Source organism: Scomber japonicus, chromosome 7 (genome assembly GCF_027409825.1).
Source record: "Scomber japonicus isolate fScoJap1 chromosome 7, fScoJap1.pri, whole genome shotgun sequence".
Classification (NCBI taxonomy): Eukaryota; Metazoa; Chordata; class Actinopteri; order Scombriformes; family Scombridae; genus Scomber; species Scomber japonicus.
In genome coordinates, this window is record NC_070584.1 from 23,182,972 (window position 1) to 23,206,222 (window position 23,251).

General features: G+C 38.5%; 2 protein-coding genes across 2 annotated transcripts; one reads left to right on the forward strand and one right to left on the reverse strand.

Moving 5' to 3' along the window:
* The first annotated feature begins 1,439 nt into the window (after positions 1 to 1,439).
* Positions 1,440 to 12,966, forward strand: rab3ab (RAB3A, member RAS oncogene family, b). Its single transcript, XM_053321739.1, has 4 exons — positions 1,440 to 1,664; positions 9,369 to 9,487; positions 11,199 to 11,323; positions 12,776 to 12,966. The coding sequence occupies exons 1-4, from the start codon at positions 1,440 to 1,442 to the stop codon at positions 12,964 to 12,966; spliced, it is 660 nt and encodes a 219-aa protein (XP_053177714.1).
* A 7,246-nt stretch (positions 12,967 to 20,212) lies between these two features.
* Positions 20,213 to 21,390, reverse strand: jund (JunD proto-oncogene, AP-1 transcription factor subunit). The gene has a single exon (XM_053322037.1). It carries the CDS (start codon positions 21,299 to 21,301, stop codon positions 20,498 to 20,500), a length of 804 nt encoding a protein of 267 aa, XP_053178012.1. The 5' UTR covers positions 21,302 to 21,390; the 3' UTR covers positions 20,213 to 20,497.
* Between the last annotated feature and the right edge of the window lie 1,861 nt (positions 21,391 to 23,251).

Genomic DNA, 23,251 nt, shown 5'->3' on the forward strand with positions numbered 1-23,251 from the left:
GATGTACTTGGATCAAGGTTTGTTTTGCGCTGCTTCTATATCTCAAGACTACACATCTCATTGCGTCCCCCGACCTGTCTCTCAAGGTCAAGTTCTGCAAGCTTGCAACTCGTGGATATCCATTGTAAAAGGGTTCAATTTATATCATATCTGCATCTGCTCCAATTTTAACATGACATGTCAAACTGTCAAAAAGAGTCTTCTGTCTCCTCCTTCCAAACTCTAGCTGTCTTTGAATATCTGATATGGTTTTTCAAGAAAAGAAAGTATGGGTATTAAACTCAGTTTTTTGGAGAGCTCAGATAAATGTTCCTCTTTCAGCAGATTCATTTGAAAATAGCTTTCCACTGTGAAACTACACAGTGAAACATCCAACTGTAGGAGCAATAAGAAAAACATATTTAAGTGGAGGGGGACTTTAAGTATATTTTTTTGTTAAGTTAAACTAGCAGTTATTGGATCATTTTTGTTACTATAAGAAAATCTAGTGACTTGATATTTTGTGTACACACTGAAACAGTAAGAAGTACAATACAGTCAGATAAAAAATAGTATATACTGTAGACAATTAGTATTTAGTATTTAGTATGGAGTTGGTGCACAGCATCTGTTGAAGCGGAATCATGACTGCCTCTGAGAATCACGACTCATTCACCGCTGTCTGCACCGCTGCTCTGCATTTCTATGGTCATTCACTTATTCACTACTCCCTGTATAACAGACACCCACTAGTTTACTCTATATTGAGCACTAACATAACTTTTCAGACAATGTATTTTGAATAATCACTGACACTGACAGCAATGGAGTCGCATCGTAACAGTCATTGCATATATAAACATTGTGGGATTGTTTGCAGAAGTAGTTTACATGCCTTGGACACTACTTTTCGTTCCATTGTGGGACATTTTTAGGGTGCTATAACCATAAAATAAATAGGTTGTGATTTCAGACACAGCTTTACGCATTTTATTTACTATTACTATTTCCGTTCTGATGACGACCCTGCAAGGTTTATCGAGTCTGCATTTCGACCAATTTGCCCAACTAAATAAAGACTTTTAATATAACTCTCTCTCTTCCCTTCTTCTTTAGTAGTATTTTAGCTTTTCTAATTACCTACATAATACCTGATGACATGCACCTGAGTGGTTTATTGTTGCTAATGTTTGGCCTTCCTGATATAGTTATAGCTACAGTATATCTTGAGATTGAAATGGATATTCTCTATCTTTTCATTATTTTTGCTTAAAGGATGGTTGTATTTTCCCATGCTATAATATCAGCTCTGCAAGTTGTCCTAAAATAGTACTTCAGCCTTTAAAGAGGGTTTTAGCATATGGATCAAACAGGAAATCTACATTTTTACTGCCCACATGTAGAGGTCACAGCAGTCATTTGATTAAAGATTTGTTTTTCTACATCTTCTCTGTCTGCAGATGGCCTCTGCAACAGCAACATACGGACAAAAGGAGTCTTCGGACCAGAACTTTGACTATATGTTTAAGATCCTCATCATTGGCAACAGCAGTGTGGGCAAAACCTCCTTCTTGTTCCGTTACGCCGACGACTCCTTCACACCGGCCTTTGTCAGTACGGTGGGCATTGACTTCAAGGTGAAGACCATCTACAGGAACGACAAGAGGATCAAACTACAGATCTGGGTAAGACATCCAAAGACATGTTGACCTTTCTCAGAGGAAGTGAATGAAATTAAGATGGAGGTGAATGAATCAGTAAATGGGGGAATTTATTTGACAGTTTAACAGATATAATAAAAAATATCATATAAATGATGGCCTTAAAAACACATTGAGACAGTACAAGGTTGTTCAGGGACACAGTGACCATCATTTGCTATGCTGTCTGACTCATGACGTGATCCTTAACTTAAGTCCTCGTGGCTGACATATCTGACCTGTGAAGAATCAACTGATCATTTCTACTGCACATATCCCATTCACAGTCATGCAGAATTGACTTATCAAAAGGAAGGAAAGATTAATGCAAGAAAATCTCCATCACATGTAGCACAAAATAGTCAAAATCACAGGGCTCTATGAAGAACCAATGCATCTCACTGTTTCTACCAATAAACACTGTCAGATGTAATTATATTTTTAATTTAACCTTTATCTTACAAGGCAAGACATTAAAAACAGCTCTTTCCTATTTACAATGAAGACCTTGCAAGTGCCAGAAGACACTGGAAAAGGGGGAAGGATTGTAGGGGGCAAAAAACCCATTTCAAGTATCATTAAAAATATCCGAAGTATGCAATCATTGAAAAAACCTTAAGCATTTTAAAAACATTTCAGATATTGTAACCATGGTTAATTTCAGACAACCTGTTAGCTACTGCCTGGTAACAGTTTGGGAAACAAATTTCAATCGACAGATTTAAAAATTTCAATTAACTTAACTATCAAACTATTGGAGAATAGTGCTTAATGAGACTGTACATTATGAGCGTGTAATTCATTTCTTAGCTCACAGGAATTTCGTGGTAGTTGTTGTATATGAGTTAAATGCTGAAGCTCATCTCATCAGTTTTTCTGCAGCTTTCTTCAATATCCCACAAGACACCTGCAAATGATCCACAGCGTCCCATGATTAGCTGTGTTTTCATGTATGACATTTGAGCCACATTCCAGCTGATTTCCTCTGATTGTTCCTCTCCTCTTTTCTAAGATGGATCAGCCAAGAAGCACTTTTAAAGCTGCAGAGGCAGATACACACAGTGACTCCTTGTGTCCCTTCAGCCAACCAGCTCTCTATCTTAGTGACGTTACTAAAAGCAGGATAGAAGTGATTGTTGGGCACCTGAATTATATCTTTCGTAGTATAGTTAAGTTGTGTATTTTAATGAGTTCTACACATGCAGCAAATAATATTTCTTGAGATAGTTCAGGTTTCACAGCAATATCTTCCGCTCTGTGAAACACTGCCCTGTGGTGCAGCTACATGAGGTGAACCAACCTCAAACATACATTTGCACGCAGCACGACCTTCTTTGCAGCCTAGAATAGAATAGAATAGAATAGAACTAAACAGAACATAATGGAACAGAACAGAATGGAAAGGAACAGAACAGAATGGAATAGAATAAAATAGAATAAAATAGAATGGAATGGAATGGAATAGAATAGAATAGAATAGAATAGAATAAAATAGAATGGAATGGAATGGAATAGAATAGAATAGAATAGAATAAAATAGAATGGAATGGAATAGAATTGAATATTTTGGCACTTAGATAGGAGCAGATACAGTACATAACCTTTTATTTAATTTAGCAGAAGAAAAGAAATCTTTACATATTGCAATAAAAATGCCACAACCAGATGATGTGGCTCAATTAATTATCTCATTAATTAGAAGGCAAACTATATATTCCATTCCATTACATAACAGTCTTTGCTGCCATTTCTTATATTGCCCCCACCCCCCTCCCCATTTCCTTTTTAGTTGATTTTGCTTTTATAACTGTCCCAATTTCTTTCTTTTAAGTCATTTTTTTACTATGTACTGATTGAATTTTAAGCGGATACCTATAAAAACACATTTTTTGGCTTTATAACTGTTAATCTAAGCAAAAACAAACTCATTTTCATCTGTATATGAACCAAAATTATCAATACAAATAGAGAAGGAGTAATACAAAAAGACTAAAACACAGCTAGTCACAGTGCTGTGCCCACAGGAACAGGATGGTGCTTTTTTTATGATGTTTTGTTGTTGCATCAGATGTGTTCCCAAGGGCTCGACAGTAAACATGATCATAGCAGCGAAGGGTAAAGTAGAGTAAAGACGAACATGTTGGGAGAACAGACTCCCTGAGGTGAGCAGAGCTGCAGGAATCTGGTATTTCAGTATCATGCTGTAGATCATAACATCATTTCCACCTTTACTGCTAATGCTCTGTAGCCTCTTATGAGGGTAGAGCAGTGTGTATGTGTGTGTGGCTGCCTCTGTTGTCAGCCTTTACCAGGTCTTGCCTCTGGTAAAGAAGACACGATTGGCCAATCAGATCACAAGACACTGATGACTGGGTGCTGCTCTCCCCTCCCCCATTACTACACATCTTCTCAGTAGAGATCCCCTCCCCTACACACACACACACACACACACACACACACACAGACACACACACATACATAAAATTACCATCCCCCCATCTCTCAGCAATTCTCTCAGCTGAGAATCAAGTCGAGTAAAAATGAAAATGGTTTGAGCTTAAAAGTCAGCGTGCAGTATTTGCTTCACAGTGTGCAGTTAATCCCATTTTTTAGATTTATGATGCTTTTCTCACTGAGTGCATCACATATATTAGCTCACTTGAAACAGCAGCATTTGTGGGGTGTTTTATCAACTCAATTTGAAATATGGCGAACAGTAAATGCCACTGTGGCTATTACAGATGATTAGAAACCTTTTCATTTATTGTTATATACTATAATATACTGTATATTACAGTAGTATTAGTATTATCAAAATATTCTATATATATTATGATTTGTAGATGGACTCTTGGGAGATTAGCTTTGAAGGAAAAGAGGTCTGAATAAAGGAATAAGCAAATTAAATTGGGACGGTGACTTCATAATGACATCAGTAGGGGTGCAACTATCAATTATTGTTATTATCAAATCCTTCAATTATTATCCTCTTGATTAAGTAATTAACTATATTGTCTTTGACATCTCCAAAATCCCTGTTTTTTCTGTTTCATCTGGACTTAAAAGCATAAAACAGATGATAAAGTGGCTTCGATGACACATTTTTTTTCCTCTGCTTTTCTCAATTATTTCATCTTCTGTTTTGATGTCCATGCTTTCATGTTGGGGACTGAACGCTTTAATTTAATTTAGCATTCAAGCAGCACAAGTTCACCTATTTCCAGAGCTCCCTGTGATCAAAAAAGATAAGAAGTTAAGTATTTGTTATCTAACACCACTAGTGCTACCTACACTGACATTTTAGGTACAGTAATGATGCTCTCATCCTGAGTGGCCTGCAGCACATTGAGGGAAACAACAGGATACAAACTGCTGTTACAGAACATTAAAACCAGCAGCAGTATGGAGAGGAAAGGTCAGCGCTACTGAGACCTGAAAATACACTTCATACAATATTCTTGTACCCTGAGAATGATCATGTGTGTAGATACACTGATGAGTCAAAGAAAAGAAAAGAAAGGAAAGACAGAGAAGTGTGTGCACATTTGGAGAGTATGTTGTCTACATAGAGACACTAAACATCACAGATCATGTTATGTGTGTGTGTTATTTTGATGGTTCAATGTAGATGTAAATACCTGGAAGGTTCAATGATAGTCTCAGCAGGTATTTGTTGTATGTGGGATCTATACTAGTAAAAAAAAATACATATTTCTACATATAGACACAGTTATATGTGGTATGAGTATTTAACCACTTAACGCACGCTGTTCCGTTTATGGAACGGGACGGATGTTAGAAGGTAGCCACAAGTTCTTCTGAATGTTTTAAACACCAACCCTTAAACATATATATTCATGCCGTACATCGTTGGAAAGCTTAGATTGTTCTGATTCATTCAAGACCACTCACGATATATGGTTGCTCACAGCCGTAATAGTATTAGCGATTAGCTCGGCTAGCCCCTGAGCTAAGTAAGAAAAGCTATAATGCTACATACCTTCAAAGTCTTCCCTTTATCCACAACGATCATCTTATGACTCAGGACTTTCTGTACAGCTCGCCAAGTATCCATTCTTGTGAAATATGAAATCCGTTTCCATAAAACCGGAATACTTTCCTCAATATGTCAACATGTATTTAGTCCAACACGTAACGTAATAACACAAATAACAAACCATATACGATCCGTTTACGTCATTTCCTGACCTGCACGTCCATCTCAGAGTACACGTGACTAGATGTTTACGACCGTGAGCCTCTTCTGCTTCTGACGACACCACACACAAGCCAATCGGTGTTTAAGATTAGGCAGTACATGTCTCCAAAGCCAATGAGGACATGTGACCGACAACAATGACGACATGGCTTTGATTGACTGCTGTTCTAGCCTATGGAAATATTCGGTGAAATGAAGTTGATAACCTTTTAGCCAATAGTCAGAGGTTTCCAACGGTGTATGACACTAAGCTATTAGTTTGGCTGTCCATAAACAAACTCCAAGCGTAACCGGCGTGCGCCCTGTGCGTAAAAGAGTTGAACCATATATCATTACGCACTCGGCATTTTGGTACACGGTTGGTTCTTCTTCGACTTAACATATGACTTATAGCAAAATAAACAGATAGATAGATAGATAGATAGATAGATAGATAGATAGATAGATAGATAGATAGATAGATAGACATGGCCAAACAAAAAAATATGGTTATATGTAATAATAATAATAATAATAATAATATTAATAATAATAATAATAATAATAATAATATGGCGTCAGCTTTCATTAGAGGCCAAGATTTTGATTGTAGGCAAAGGGGATGTGAAGTTATAGGTGTTTGATTGTGGTTATACAGCTTTGGTAACCAAGTGTCCATTTGGAGTCTCCAAAAAGGACCTGAGGAAAACGCATGGACATACCTGTTGAAAAATAATTCAGAAAAATTCATCTTTTGGTCTTTTGACTCCAAATTTGGACTGCATGAAGCCAAGACATGTGGCTGTGGCCTCATTGTGTCTATATCCTGCTGAGAGGTCCCTGAATGTCTGTACACATGTCATTGTAAAAGCAAACCTATGGACGAGTAAACAACCCCATCATTGTAACCTCAGCCACTCTTTGTCAGTAAGTCACAGAATCACACTTTTACAAGAATCCTGAGAGTGTTTCCTTTCCAATGATACCAGACACATCTCTGAGTCTCAAACTATGTGGGATCTGTGCTGCTCACAACTTGGGCATGCCGTTTAGGCTAACAGCATAAAAAACAGGGGCGTGTGTTAAGTGGTTAAACACTAATCTAAACTCAATTCAATTTATATTGCATTTAAAATACAACAGACATGATCTAAACTAGTTTAAGAGTTTAGAGTTTAAAGGACCAATGTATAATATATTTAGTATATTAACTCATAAAATTATCAGATATTAAGGAAACATGCTTACTTGAAATACTGGCTTCTATAATACTACAACCATCATGTTCTCCTTTGATATTTTCAGCCTGGTGCGGAGTGTTTGTTTTGTGATTCTGCTGACTGCCCATTCAACCTGATTGTGGTGCTGGCACGTAATTTTAACACATTATGTGCCACTACCACTAGTGAGAGGTTGACGCCTATTTCAACACCCCTGGTTGCCAGATATGAAACATTTGCACACAAACACAGCATGCTGCAGCCATGGAAGCGAACAAACAAGCTGGATCAACTGAGATAGATTTCATCTGACCTAAAACCTCCCCAGACTCAAGTGAGAATTGAAAGATGACTAAAATGTAACTAAAAGGACACAATGACACAAAAGTTAAGTTAGTGCAGTGAAATTCTGTGATGTTAATGGTAATTTAGTTGATAAAGATTAATCATTTTACAGAGTTAGATTTAGAGATATTTTCTGCTTTTACTTCAAATACAGCATGTTATAAAAAAATAGTTACACATGTCAATGTATTTTTAAAAAACTCCTCCATTGCCATGGATACATACATTACAATTGGTTATGTCCTTCCAGACAAAGCAGTCGATGTCAGTCTCAGTGTTTTGCCCTGGTGACAGCTGAGTGATGCTGTTGGACCAGAAGCTGGGTGGTTCAGAGAGTCACAGGGTGTTGGGTATCAGAAACAGAGGTCCTTCATTCCCTGAGCATTCATTAGGGCTTAGCACTGAAATCCAACCTCCCTTAGATCTGTGGCCAGGGAGAGAGAGCATGAGGAAGAAAGGATCACGTCTTTGTCTGAGTCTGCAGCAGCTACAAGATGAGCGCTGCTGGAGGAGCTGATGAAGATGGCAGATTTAAAAACCACCAGAGGTTTTATAATACACATCTTCAGGCTCAGTGCAGGAAAAATGGCTGTGCCAATAACTGCTGATTCCCAAAATGTCACAGTCATGTTTTGGAGCTTTTGCAGGTCTTAAGTTACTGGTAGTTTTACAGTATGTGTGTTCATAACTATCTGCTGACAAGTATGTTCTTAATTAATTCCCTATTGTCACATTTTTGTTTTGTTTGTCCACTTAAAATATAGTCAGAGCACTAATCTTTAATGCAGAAAACAAGACTGGTGTTTATAAATCTGGCTACTAAGGAGGAAAGTGTGCCGTAAAATCCAATTAAAACTCATGTCTTCAAACACCAGCTAGTGTTAAACAGGATTTGACAAGTCTTGAATTTGTATATCTGAACCCTGCAGATACTGTTTTATTGTTTAATCAGCCAAATGCATGGAGTCAAAGTCCCCCTCCAGACAGTGTTTTGCTTGTTACCACTCAATGTTTGAGCTTCAGTGTGCAGACTGATGTAAGGCCTCTGCTGAAGGGGGAACGTTTCTCTGTGCTCACCTTGAATCTGAGTTGAATCTAGGGACTGCTACAGAGCAGGATCTGTGAGATCACAACTTCAATCAGGAGATAATTTAGTGACAGTTACTTATTAGAGGTGCACAATACAAAGATATGTTAGGGAGTCTTTGGTGATTAAACCCCATCGTGATGTCATCTTATTTATAAGTGGGGAAGTGAATTTGAGAGTGGAGTATTATGTCCCCCAAATGGGGTCCAGACAGTGATGGTGATGAATAAGCTGAGATCTGGATGTAATGAACAGAAGGTGAAAAGGGTGGAGGAATGTCATGGTCACTGGTGCTGAAATGACAGCTGACAGCAACAGAAAGAAGACTTAAACAGACTTAAAGTTTGACAGCTAAAACATGATTGGCTGATATAGATTATGGCAGGAGGGGGTGACATTGTTTGACACAACTGATGATATTGTTTCAGGACAGGAAAACTCATTCTAAAGTCATTCACCATAAACTTCAATTTAGAAATGCTCATTGCTATAAAATGTGCTGATGCATCAAATCTGAGTGCACCACCAAGTTTTCTCATACTGTAGTTTTTTCTCTGCAGAGGTCAGCAGCTCTCCGATAGCAGTGTGTGCTGAGTTTTTTCATACCACAGATGATCTTCCAATAACTGAATTTAGCTGCAAGCTGTTCATTTTCCGTGACTGTCATATAGAAAGTGTTTTATTAGCCAACACACACTTTTTTTATTAAAACATTAGGCAGTGTGAAGCACTATCTGGTGCAATTAGTAATGTTTCTGGGGTAAATCCACCTGCTGTATACATTTTACTACTAAGTTATGACAACCTGAATTAAAGTGATGCTCTGATGTCTTTTCCAGGACACGGCAGGTCAAGAGCGTTACCGCACCATCACCACGGCTTACTACCGAGGAGCCATGGGCTTCATCCTCATGTATGACATCACCAACGAGGAGTCCTTCAATGCCGTCCAGGACTGGTACGAGATAAGAGACCACTGTGTGGAAACGGTAGTATTGAGATAATTAACACCAGTCTGGAAATTAATTGATAGATGTTGTCGATGGAGCAGATGATCTGGTTCAGGTTTCTGTACGTATCACGTTTCCTCTGTCTGCGGAGGCACCGGATGCTGTAGGGATCATTTATCATGTCCTTTGTTCATTTTGGCCTCCTGACCTTATGTTTCTCATGTAGAGTATCTTATGGCGCTTTTCCACTATACAGTTCGACTCGACTTGGCTGGACTCGACTCTATTTTTTTTGCATTTCCATTAAGGTCCATTTATGCTCAACATTAGATACGGATACGGACGGAGCCTTCTGTCCGTGCTCTGCGTTTTTTTTCGTCCGTATTTCTGCATGTTTCCATAAAGCTTACGGATATGGACCAAACGGAGCAGCGCCACCGGAAACCGTGGGGGCAGTGTTGCTGTCACTACTCGATACATAGCTTTAGTGTGACACAAAGAAGAAATAACAATGGAAACTTTAAACATATCATTTTTGTTTGTTTTTGAGTTTGTTGTTGTCATAAACTTTTGACTCTGGGCTGCCCCCTGGTGGATGTATTGGATAACATCCATGCCAACGTAAAGGACGCATGGAAGTATGTGAGCAGTGACAGTAACATCATTTGAAACGGACGTATACATTTTCGTATGTCTGTTGAGCATAAATGTGCCCTTAGGTATAGTACCTGGTACCTGGTACTTTTTTAGTACCTGTACCTGCTCTGCTGAGGTTCCAACTGCCGGCCACTGATTGGTCAGAGAGTCTTCACTGGAAGAGTCATGAGCCGTCCCACACAAGACTGCTCAATGTCCTTTCTTTGTGTATGACAAAAAGTCACATACAGCAGCAAGTACACCATTGCCTCCATGTCCTCCATTGTTTATGTGTTTGTGTCGCGTATAAAACAAAGTCACAGCAGTTTCGCGCAGCCATGCTATGACGACCCCGCCTACGTTGAGTAGGTACTATTGTAATGGAAAAGGTTGTTCCTGGTACCGCGTCGAGTCGAGCCGAGTCGAGCCGAGTAGTCCTAGAACTGTATAGTGGAAAAGCGCCATTAGATGGCACTGAAACACGGGAGAATGATGTTTGTCATTTTTACATTTTGAGTTACTATAATCAACCTTGAAAAGACAGGTCAGTAGTTTATCCTAATTCTTGTACTTTAGATTTTATTTCAGGTGTGTTATTGATCAAGAAAGCAAATTTGAAAATGACTCAGTAAAGAAAGATAATTAACTACTAGAGATCTACTTTAGTACATTTGTTAAGATCTGATTAAGCACTTCTTGAATCTAACAATAACAAGCCCATTTAACCAGATTGTGATTAAATTCATCAGCAAAATTAATCAACACATAAACTATAGAGTGACACTTTTTATTCCTGACTTTGATCTGGAGTGTACAGGAAAGGTTTTTTGACTTTTCTACCTTGGCAAAGCCCTTTTTTATTAAGCTTACTTTTTAAGTTTGAGAGACAAAAAACTGGAACACTTGCATTGCATAATAAAATAAGGCCTAGTGTCTGCAAAAAGCTCTAAATTAAATAACATCTGAGCTTTGTCTGTCTACACATATACTGTCTGATAATACAATATACTGTAGGTATCTGATACTTCCACTTCTAACTGAACTTCTCGTCTCTCTCTGACTGCTGGGTGTGTTGGTTCCCAGGTCAACCCAGATTAAGACGTACTCGTGGGACAACGCCCAGGTGCTGCTGGTAGGAAACAAGTGCGACATGGAGGACGAGCGAGTGGTGAATGGAGAGAGAGGCCGGCAGCTGTCTGAACACCTTGGTGAGTTCATGGTTCACACACACACACGCACACGCACACACACACACACACACACACACACACACACACACACACAGGCTTCATATCTATGACTCATTCTTGTGTACACTGACCAGAGTTTGTCAGAGGTCTTATCAGAAATATTTTTCTTATTATTCTGAATGTTAGTGGTGTTTGACAGTTGGTCATTTCATTTAGCATTATATTGATTTACTCCCTTCTGGCAAACTTATATAACTTTCTTTCATATGTGCAGTTTTCGTCCTCAAAAGCTGTAAACACACTTTGATGCTTTGATGTTTAAAATGAGTGGAATTCCCCATTAACCACAGGAATATGTTGAATATGATGAAGGGAGAACAAGTATCAAATCTTTTTTGCCTCCAAATGACTCAGATCTGATTTTATTTTTCTCAGAAATGTGAAAAAACCCAATCCGATTTTTTCATGTCAGATATGGGCCTCTTGAGTATGTGGTCCGAGATCTGATTCATTTCTGATATGTGGCAATGTGACCATTGTCAAAACACTCTGATCATTGTTTTTTTTTTTAATATCTCATCTCATCTCATCGTCTTGTCTGCATGTATTGCTTGTAAAAAAAAAAATAACAGCGACGGGGGTCAATGAAGAGACATTTATGGAGACACTTCTATTCAAGCCAAACTGGCAGGAACTTATTGTAACTGAATGCTAGGACAGCCATGTCATCCATCTTTATGATTTGAATGTCACACAAATTAAGTTAATGTTGAATGTGAATCATAAACACAAAAATATTGGATTTGACCAAAAAAAGGCTGGGCTATAGATCCCACCCCCCAAAAAAGTCCCTCTTCCAGAAAGGAGTTTGAAGTACTAAACTGATGACTTGTCACCTACAAGCTTCATGACATCTTTAAAATGCTGAGTCGGCTTTATGCTGCACTCACATCATTTTGGCGAGATGGGAAGAATACAAAAACCTCCTAATATCCTGACTTGGGAACATTCACACATCAGCTGCTACCCTCACTGTTAGACTTGTAGTCACTCCAGTACTGTTTTTCTCTGCCTACTGAAGTGTATAGAGACTGAACTGTCAGTCTGAAGTCTCAATAATTTCCAAGTTCAGATGAGGCTAACAGGAATTAGGTCATAGGTTTTAGAGGTATTGTGTGGGTCAGAGGGGATCAAGTCATTAGAATGTATCTTTTGGGAACCATGATTGAACAGAATGTTTTGGCAATGTATCCTATAGTTGTTGAGATATTTTTTATATTATTTAAGTGTTGGACCGACCAACCAACAGTATTTGCCAACCACAGAGCCAAGCTGCTACTGTGCAGTTAAAATTGTGTTTCACTAGATTTACTCTCTATTACATCTCCAAAACTAAACTATAAAGTTGAACAGGGGATGACCTCCTCATTTAACCTTTCTGACCCTGTCCCACACCCCATTCCCCTCCAGGTTTTGAGTTCTTCGAGGCCAGCGCCAAAGACAACATCAATGTGAAGCAGACCTTCGAGCGCCTGGTCGACATCATCTGCGAAAAGATGTCAGAGAGCCTGGATGCTGGAGATCCCGCCGTCACAGGGGCCAAACAGGGGCCCCAGCTGACAGAGCAGCCCGCTCCGCCTCACCAGGACTGTGCATGTTAAAGCTGACTACTCCCCCCAAAACCCCTCTCCTCCCTTCCCCTCCCTCCTACCTCCTCCTCCTCCAGTGGGACCCCAGGGCCTCGGGTCCGTACTCTATCACCCTTTTCACTCACTTTCCTGCTTATTTCTGTAATCTAGTAAGTATCATTAGCTGGTGATCACAAGAACCAGGCTGAAAAGTGTCTGAAATGCTCTGAGATGTTAGTGGACCAATGCTTGAGGTGTGATTGTTTCTAATTGCTCCCCATAAAGTAGCTGCATAAGGATCTCTATAAGGTGTCGACTTTTTAATGAGTGCTGGTGTTGGTCTGATGCCAAAGCAAGTTCAGTCAAACCAGAGTGTTTCAGACTCTTTTGCAGCACAGGTTCTTTAAAGTTCCCGACTCATGTTTTCCATTGTCTCCCCGCATTCCTCAGTGTAGTTTTACAAGAAGGATTTGACGGCGTCCGTCCTCAGAGTGCCATTTAAATCCTTCCGATGTTTACAGTACTTTGTTTCATGTCAGTCTTGAAAAGATGTCAGCCTTGGATTTGGTGACCAAGAAGTCGACAGTGGAGTTACATTATGTGTTGTCCTGCAAACAGTTTGGCCGGGGAGGGATGATCCAGCTGAAATCTGTTCCACATCGATGTGTTGTTTCTTATGTGGTCCTGGATACATACAGATTCCAGATATCCATGAATCTGTGCTTCATTTGTTGTCTCATCTGGTATCTAAATATATTGCAGATATTAGCACGTGTTTTGTTGCTAAATTTTCATCTGAGCCTTTTTTTTTTATTTTTTTTTTTTACATTTCTTCAGCAAACTTTTTTTTTTAAATATTCTGATACCCCCTTTTATTATTTTCATACATGAAACACTGGGTGGGGACAATATGAACAATATATAGCTAGATAAAAAAAAAGAGCAAAAAATGAAGAGACATGTTTTATTTAATTATATTTATTTCAGATGTATATATAAATGTTGTGCAATATATAATATCTACAGGTATGCATTTCTGGAAACGAACTTTAAAAAGGTATGAAATTCTATGAGGATAGTATCAAATATATGAGGTCTGTGTTGTAGGGTTTGTTTGGATGACGCGTGGAATTGTTTGCGCCTGTGGCAACTCCTCACCTCATGTCCCTGTTGGTTTCGTCTCACGCTGCTTTACAAAGAGGTTGCTAAGTCAGAAATTCAATCGTCCTGCTGAGAAAAATGTAGTGGAATAGTTTAGTTTACCATCCTCCAAATCCACGCAGCTAATCCAATTTACCATAATAATAAATCATTAGTAGAAGGCTCTTGTTGGAAAAACTTTGTGCTGAATCATAACTGCTGCCAGACAGTGTGTTGTGAATTTTGGTGGCAAATGTTTGGATGCAATAGCCTCACGATATCTTTACTCTAAACAATGTAAAAAAAATCAAAGTCAAAGAATATCTGAAAAACATTTTGTGTTGAGCAAGAATTTGCAGTTGAGCTTGCTAACAAGGCAAGATATTGACAGTGTTTTACTTTGGGAAAAGAAGATCATGCAGGAATCAGATTTTTTTCTGAGCTTGACCGCTATGAAGCATTGAGGCTAAAGTTATGAACTGGCAATTTCTGAGTGGAGACTTGAATGCAGCATCCTTTATGTTTTCATCCTCCTGATAGCTGTTAGTTTAGTGTCTTGTCATCATTATCATAACAACCATGTGAGAATTCTCCAGAACATAACGGAGTGGGTTTGGAGGATACAAAAAACTGTTTTCTTAGAGACTTTTAAAGGTATTTTGCCTTTATCGGATATTTTGACACTTGAGAGTAATGGGACGACCTGTGACAAAGATTCCTAGCTGGGTCAGAACAGACTACATTACTGGTACATCATACGTATCTTAGACCACTGGGCTACTAAGATCTGCTGGTTTAGTTGCATAACTACTGCAACAATGGAGATTTCTTGCTGAAAAAAAAATCAAAAGCAGTGATTGAAAATTTAAGTAATTGTGCATGAAATTGTCTTGCTGCTGTTGAGACTTGAAGGCTCATCCTGACATGAAGTACAGGACAGCAGGAGTAAAGACAGTAAAACATTTGACGTACTGTAGCATGCACTGGACATTTCAGTCTAACGTGACAAAGTAATCTGAAGTGAGAGTGAGGCAACCATGGCATTTGATCACACAGACAACAGCTGTTAAGATTTAAACCTAGTTTACACTGATTGGATTAAGAATTGTGGTACTTATATGTTTGCAGTTTTCATGTGTGCAGCTACAACAATTTTGAGAGGCTGGATTGCAGTGTTCATGTCATTTATGTGCTCCTCCTTATCTCTGAACACACAGTAGGAGAAAATGTGTCAAATTACATGTTTCCTTGCTTAATGACAAACACTGCTCAGAGTAAAACCTCTTCAGAATCAGTATTACAGAGCAGCTTTATTAGATGCTGGTGAGCTCTTGTGTGGACGTCGGTTTATATGTTTGTTTCTGTGTAATGTTATCGCTGATGCTAAGTCTTCAGGTAGATTATGGACAGCACTGTTTAAAGTCAAACAAGCATTAAATGGCTGCAGGCTGATTGTTCACAGACCAGGTAGCTGCTGAGTTTTAACACTAATTTTGAGTCAATGAAGGAATTAAATATTCTGTTCTCACTGGGTCATCACTCATTCAGGGCATGCATTAACCCTCTACACACACTTTTTTCTTTTAATGCCGTTAATTTGGTTTGCCAGGTATTCCTTCTTTTCACTTCACCAAAGATTGCTGTAAAAGCCGCTAACTGTTTTTTGCTAAAGGATACCAGAATGAGCCGTGTGTGACCAGTTGTAAATGTTTGAAATTGTAATAAAACACGTGCTGGAGTCAACCCTGGTTATTCAAAGAATGATTTATGTCATTCAAGGTTTGCTTGTGAGCAGTGCCATCTGATGCTGTTATATCACATAAAACACAGATTTACAAAAAAGGGATGTTATCTGTTGATTTAGAAGGTGAAAAACTATAAAAATGATTATGATGTTAAAATAAATGACTTTTGCTTCATGATTTTAACCAGTCTAAGTTAGCAATGAGTAACTGTTGCAGTAGTTAACTGTTAGGTGCAAATAAACCTGAAGTCACAAATATCCAAAACCATTCACTAATAAACTTTGAGAAAACAAGCTGTCTAGATTTCAAGTGTCCCACTATATAGTGATGTTCTTATCAGAAAGGGAGTGAAGATGTGGACATTAATGATCATGACAAACCTGGGAGAAAATTTTGATCCTGCGTATATTTTACTTCTTACTGGTTGTGACTGTTTCTTTTTCCAACCTTTTAGACTATTCTCCTTTCTAATATGTCTTCCTCTCTATATAAACCAGACCTGTAAATACTGTACCTTTGAGTCATATGTGTGGATTGTGTTGTATCGACTCAGGCTTGCAACAAAAAGAAAAACTAAACAAGGTTAAAAAAAAAAAAACAAAAGTAAAAAAACAAGAAAAAGAGGAGAAAAAAAAGCCTGTAATCTGAAAACCCCAAAAGAGCCATGTTGTACTGTATCTGCATTCATCTCTAGGCCTGCTTGTGAATGAATGTGTCACTCAGTTACAAAGCAATACACACTACAGTATCTACACTAAAAGAAATGCCATCAAGCTTGGTAGAGGTTGCCGACTTTAGATCTTCTACTAGCACGTATCGACATGTACTTTATTTTTTTGGTCTTGTATCACTGCCTCTTCAAATCCTCCTCAGTTTGGGCCATTAAGGTGAGAGAATATGCCGTGGATGTTTTTATCTGTACTTTGTGGTAAAACAATAAAAACGTTGCTAACAATCAGACGACTGTTTTTATTTTAAGATAAGATTTTGGTCATTTTGAAGTGAGATGGGCACTGTTACCAGCCACTTGAATGAAGGTAAGGTTCATTGTGAGGTTGAGATCCATATTCACTCAAAATTATCTAATGTTCTGATTGTGTGGAAGCTCAGAGTTGTCTAAATTCAGTAGTAAAACTGTTATGTTGGTGACAAATGTTTGGATCAGGATTGGATGCTGCCACAAGGTGTCACTGTTTTCAGTTTTTGTTGTCAGAAACACGTCTTAACAAATTACAGCAGGAAAAAATGGATGAAAACTTTAATCATTATGTCATATGACCCTCCTTGAGAATCTAAAAAATTACAAGAAAGATGTCCAAATTCATTTTATTCCCAAAGTAAGGTCAATAGGTGTCATAAAGGCCAGTGACAGACTTGCTAAATCCATGTTAACCATCAGATTATAACCGAGTCCTTGATCAAAATCAGGTTTGTACATATTGTTGCATACTTGTAATATTCTCAAAAACAGGCTTATTAACTCAATTTGGGACATTTGAGCTCAAGGTGTCCAGGTTAAATGAGCAGCAAGAACGTTAGATTGATACAATTGAGGTGTGACTGAAAACAGACCTAAAACGTGTGATGGTTTTTCATCACATCGCCTCACTTTAGTGTATAAAGAAAACCTTTGCCTCTCAACATTGTCATCAGTTCATTTATTCAGAGGGTAGAAATGTGAACATAAAATGAAATGTTGATTTTGTTTTGTTTTCTCTTTATATTCCAAGTTTACACCCACTTTTATCTTAAAACAAGGGAACATAGTGACTAGTTGTCAAAATGTTAACACTTTAAGAATCATGTTGTATCGTGTACAAAAATAAAATAAGAACATTAAATAGACTAAACCAGGTGAAGGCATGTAAATTCATTCTCATTTATGTTTATTTTGATCAACAAATGCTCATCATAGGATACTGTAGGAGCAACATACATGTTATTAAGTGGTAGTGCACTATTAGCTTCTGGTATTGTTGTTGAAGCTGCTAAATTTAGTGTAATCCAATCAATTTCTGCCTCAGAGGGACCGAGGCCACGCTAGGCTAGGCAAGGCAAGGCACATTTATTTGTATAGCACATTTCAGCAACAGGGCAACTCAAAGTGCTTTACATATAGTGCAAAAGGAGGACATAAAACAGCAAATTTAAACATACAATATTATTTTTTTTAAAAGAAAAAGAGAAAGTATTAAAATAGCTAAGATATACGCTACCTTCAGTATTTCTTATTCTGGTTCTCTGGTGCAACAACCAGGATCTGCTCCATGTTGGATTCTCTCTCTGAGGTCAACATACACAACGCAACATTTCTGTTTCTACATGTGAACGCAGCGGACACATTAAATGTCTGTCCTTCACCAGGATTTTATTGGTGGTGACTGAGATAAAAAAAATGTGACTTGTGAAATGATACTTTTTGTGAAATATTTCCTTTTCTCCCGTAATGGCAATTTCCAATGTCCTTTTTCCCAGTAGACATTAACACATGTAATTTCGACGAGATGTTATCTCTATCTATTATTTATTGTGGTATGAGATTAATATATCAGTTTGTTTCCTGTTCTGCAGGTTGTAGTCCGCTGCTTTGTTAAGGCCCCTATCCTCAAACTATAAGTTCTAGAAACGCCAAGTGAGATCAAACAATTCTTGATTTTGCTGTGGATGCCCCCATGATGGGGTCTTTGCACCCCATTGGGTCATTAGAAACCAGGGTTGGGAAGGTTGTCAAAAAGTAAAAAGTCTGACATGGGCTTAATTGGACACCATTTAAACCCATGTGTATTCCAAATAAGCCCACTTTGTGATTTATTTACAAAATATATAAAAAATATTGATTTCAAAGAATTAAAAACAGTAATGTGTATTCAGTAACATGTTAAATATTAAAAAATTAGGAAAAACCTTAAAAATCTTAAAAGGTCTGAGTTCAGAGGCCCTTTCTAATCATCAACATTTTCATAAGTAACTGTAATTTAATGACAATTTTTCTCAGTAACTGTAATGAATTACAGTTACATTTATTTTGTGATTAAATCACATAATGCCATTACATGTAGCTAATTATTCCCAAACACTGTAAGAAACTGTCCAAACATCTTAAACAAAATGTCCTTTCAACCATTAATGCAACATTTATTTCAATTTCCCATCCAACCAGCAGAGGGGGGAAAGGAACCAGTGATGCCAAGCCCAGCACACACAATCCTGTTATTACACAACACCCATTTCACTGATGCAGGCTCCACAGAGAAGCTGCTCTCTTAATAAAATATTTAAATGAACTGATCAAAGAAAATGCTACTCATTATTCCAATAATGATACTACAACACGTTAATCCTTAGTGGTAGTCGATTATAGACATGTCAAACTAACAGGACTAGGTTTTCTGCAATAATGTTTTTTTTATTGTAAAATGACTTCTGATTTAATTTTGTTTCTATTATCTTATATAACTTGATAAAAACGTTCCATGTGATTCTTGAAATTAATGTGTGATGAAAGACAAAAATTCTTCACAAAGCTCAACATAGTCTTGTATTTAAAGAGTTAGGGTTCTCTTGAGGAACACGTGGCAGGTTGTACATACTGACTTGTTAAATAAATATGAGGGAACACCAAAATAGAGGAAACAGTGTTTATTGCCGAGCAGCATTTAATTCAGAACACAGCGGCATTATGTTTTAGCCAAATAACTGTAGGCTCGAGGTGACAGCAACAGTCAGTGCAACCAAAATGACTCTTCACATTAAAAACAAGAACACTGAAAGAGGGACACAGTAGAGTAAAAAAAGAATAAAATAAAATCAATGAATTCATGTGTTTGTAAAGGGTAAACATAATGAACACTGATAAACTGCACCCTGACACCCAGCTCTGGGCAACATTCGAGTTTGTCAACAACATGCAAATTGTGACCAACAGAAATGAATTATATGTTAAATACATTATGTAGATTATCTGTTACATATCAAATGTGGGTGTATATATGCATTTCCCTTAGAGCAAATCCCTCATATATTATCTGTGTCATATGTGCATATTACTGTAGAAATATTAAAAATCTGTTTGGTCCAGGTTTTAGACACAGTCTGTAAACATTTTTACAGGAAAAAAAACAACATAAAACATTAGATATGTGCTGTCTGTTGAGCATATAGTCCCAGTAAGTGCCTCATTCTCTACTGAGGAAAGCCCATTGCCACAATCCATTGAGAAATCCGCCAGTTTAGCACTGCCTGGTTAACTGGTAAACACACATATGTGGTAAAACATGATTTGACACATACATCTAGTTAAAGGCCAACACTCTTCATTTCAGCATCACTATAATAAACAAATAGGCTTTTGTTTATTTAAATATTCAGAGATTATTACTGATTTGAGTCTTGGTTGTCTCCACCGGTTGGCGAGCAAGTTGGATCTATTCTGGGCATTTTTACGCCAAATAAAATCCAACTAACAGAATATATAGCTTTAGAGTGAGTGTTATCGCCAAAAATGGGTCTTAAATCATGTTGTACACGTTATGTTAACAGCCACTCAAACAGTCGATTATTAATGTACAGTTTGGCCTCATTCACAATCACGGCACACATCTGGGCTTCATTCATACAGAAGAAACAACATTAGAGTCCGACGAGCTTATGTGCTGATCAGCAGCCGTCTGTCTGTCCGACTAGTGCACCTGAACTTCATGTGGCAGCAGCTGACAGCCGCTGCTGACATGAGTGAGGACTTTCTGTTTCAGCTGGGCCACTTGCTCCCTCAGCAGGCTCGCCGTCGAGGCCAGATCGGTGTTTTGGTTTTTCAGCGTTTTGACCTTGTCCTCCAGTCTGGAGATCCTCTCCAGTTTACGCATCCGACACTTGGACGCCGCTATCCGGTTCCTGAGCCTCTTCCTCTCGGCTTTGACGCGCTCCTGTGACTCCATGTCGATGGGAGACAGTGGCGGACTGTCCCCGAAGCTCTGCACGTCCGGGACCGTCTGAGGCTCCTCCTTCGCTGATTGGACCCGCGAGAGCTCCGGAGGGGTTCCCCCGAAATGAAGCGACGGAGGAGGCGGGAAAGGGACCGTGTCCGTGGCGTAGTTGACAGTGGTTCCCAGTGGCCCGCTGCCGTAGCTGTTCAAGTTTGTGTACACCGGGGGATCCGGCTGCACAGACACCGGGGCGATGTTGGCGCTGAGCTCCAGGCTGCTGCCGGTCTGCTCGGCTCCGGTCAGCTGGTTCTGCTTGTGTAAATCCTCCAGCGCCTTTACGAAGCCCTCCGCGAACTCCTGCTCGTCCGTGACCGTCTTGGGGAACAGAAACTGGGCGCTGGTCGGGGTCGTGGTGACCATGCCGTTGGACTGGATGATGAGCCTCTCCAGCTCCGGTGAGGCCAGCTTGAGGAGCCCCAGGTCCGGGGAGCTGAGGATGCTCTCGGCGTCGCGGAGATGAGGCTTGAGGTCTGAGTCGAAGTTAATATCCTTCTTCATCATTCTTCCCGTGGTTGAAACTGATCTACAGAGTCCTGTCCATTACCTCACAGAGACGAACATTCGTGTTAAAATATCTTAAGGTATAATTGTAATATATTTCCTCTCCTCACTGAAGCTGCTGATCCTTTGCTGCTCTCGCGCAAGATCTCAGTGTACTGTAAAACACGCCCGTGCTCACTGCCTCGAGCTTTTCTACGTCACACCAAAGCGCGCGCACTGGGCAGAAATTAGATTTTTATTTGAATAAAAAAAACCGGAGGAGGTCTCACTCTGCGCAACTTTCTGTGATTCATCCCTAATAAAGAGGTGCTTTGTGTTTCTTTTATACAGTCTATGGTTTCTCCCAAATACGTAAGTGTTGTAGACAGTGAGATTTTCATTGGTCAACATTCCTTTGAATAGGGGGTTAAAATTGATACACGATCAGTACATTGTTGTTTTATCTACACCATTGCAGTCATGCCTGGGATGTACAGTGTTGATGGTAGTGATGATGGTGATGGTTAAAGTATCTCTGAATAACTAACTAAAAGTCATTCACAGTCTCCAAAGGTTGAATCTCAATCTCCAGAACCTGATACCTTTGACATTCATGTTAACGAGTGTTGGTCAAAACTCAACTAACTGAACGGTAACACTTCCAGCTGCTTGCATTATAGTTTCTAAAATAAAACAGAAATACAAGAAAACATTTTTTAATGTTTACTTTGAAATGCGGCACTTCTCTGCTCTGTGAGTAGCCTAAGCCTAATAAATATACATAAAAATTCAACAAAAGAAAAAAAACCTAAATGTAACATAGCTACATGTAACCTTAATTTGCTTTTAAAGGCCCTGCACAGGGATCGGATCTATGCTGGTCACCTGTGTGTACTGTCCTTTTCTGAATGGTCCGACAAAAGAACAGGGAGTGAGGAAGATGTCATTCATTTTGCATGCATCCAGTAAGGCAAATGGGGATACACCTCTTGTGTTGGGACATTTGTTGGCTTCTTTTGTTCAGGAACCGAGGGGCGTATTTTTCAGGAAGTCTATGAATCAATTTCACATCTTTTTAAAGTCCTTTTCTTTATTTAAGGTTATTTAAGGTTTCCATAAAACTGAGCGATGATAAGTTTTCACAAAATTGTACATAATGACATATAATCAATAAAAAAACAAACATTATTTTCACTATTTAACTAACATACATTAACACAATAAATTTAACTTTCCAAATATTTGCCTTATAAAACAACTAATATGAAGCTTATAATGCTTTTCAATGTGTTTTAAGTCACTGAAAGATGACACTGTGGTGTGGATATGAACTCACTGTTGAGTAAGGCATTGTCTCAATAGATGATCTTTGGTATCCGCTCTGTTGCTATGGAGAAGCAGTATAAACTACAAACAATGGTACATTGAGCTTGATGTCATGATGATAATGATTGGTACATGTCTTGTTTCTGTTCTCATAATAACAAATTACGTTTGTAAATTTCAGCACTAAGTTTGTTTTCATCTCCCTTAAAAATATATTTTATAAAAACTCCAGTAACTGCACACTTAAAGAGCTGAAGTCTGTGTATTATTCTTTTTTTTTTTGGAGTTAATGAATATTCATTACCAGACAGTGTGATATAATGTCAGCTTGTGTAATTCTGTACAACAGTTTTTCATTATACATCTTTGTGGTGAGAGTGGTCCAGAAAAAAGCTGACGTCTTCTCAGAGAACACTGCTCACTTCTGTTTTATGTCCTCAACCAAGACACTCGCTGTATTCCTGCTAAATTTGGAGAAGTTGAACCTGAAACTGATTGATTTCAACACTTCCTCTGGTCAGTTAACAGTCTCAAGATGTTTTTGGACTAACACTAAACACACCCATTCAATAAAAAATGAGAAAATGATGGTTACAATATCTGCATTTTTACTATCATAGTTTTAGGTTTTCCAATTTCACTTCC

Coding starts and splice junctions, on each gene's coding strand:
- jund (XM_053322037.1), bottom strand. CDS start 21,301: ATGATGAAGAAGGATATTAACTTCGACTCAGACCTCAAGCCTCATCTC.
- rab3ab (XM_053321739.1), top strand. CDS start 1,440: ATGGCCTCTGCAACAGCAACATACGGACAAAAGGAGTCTTCGGACCAG. Junction 9,488..11,198: donor TTCAATGCCGTCCAGGACTG/GTACGAGATAAG, acceptor GTTGGTTCCCAG/GTCAACCCAGATTAAGACGT. Junction 11,324..12,775: donor GCAGCTGTCTGAACACCTTG/GTGAGTTCATGG, acceptor ATTCCCCTCCAG/GTTTTGAGTTCTTCGAGGCC.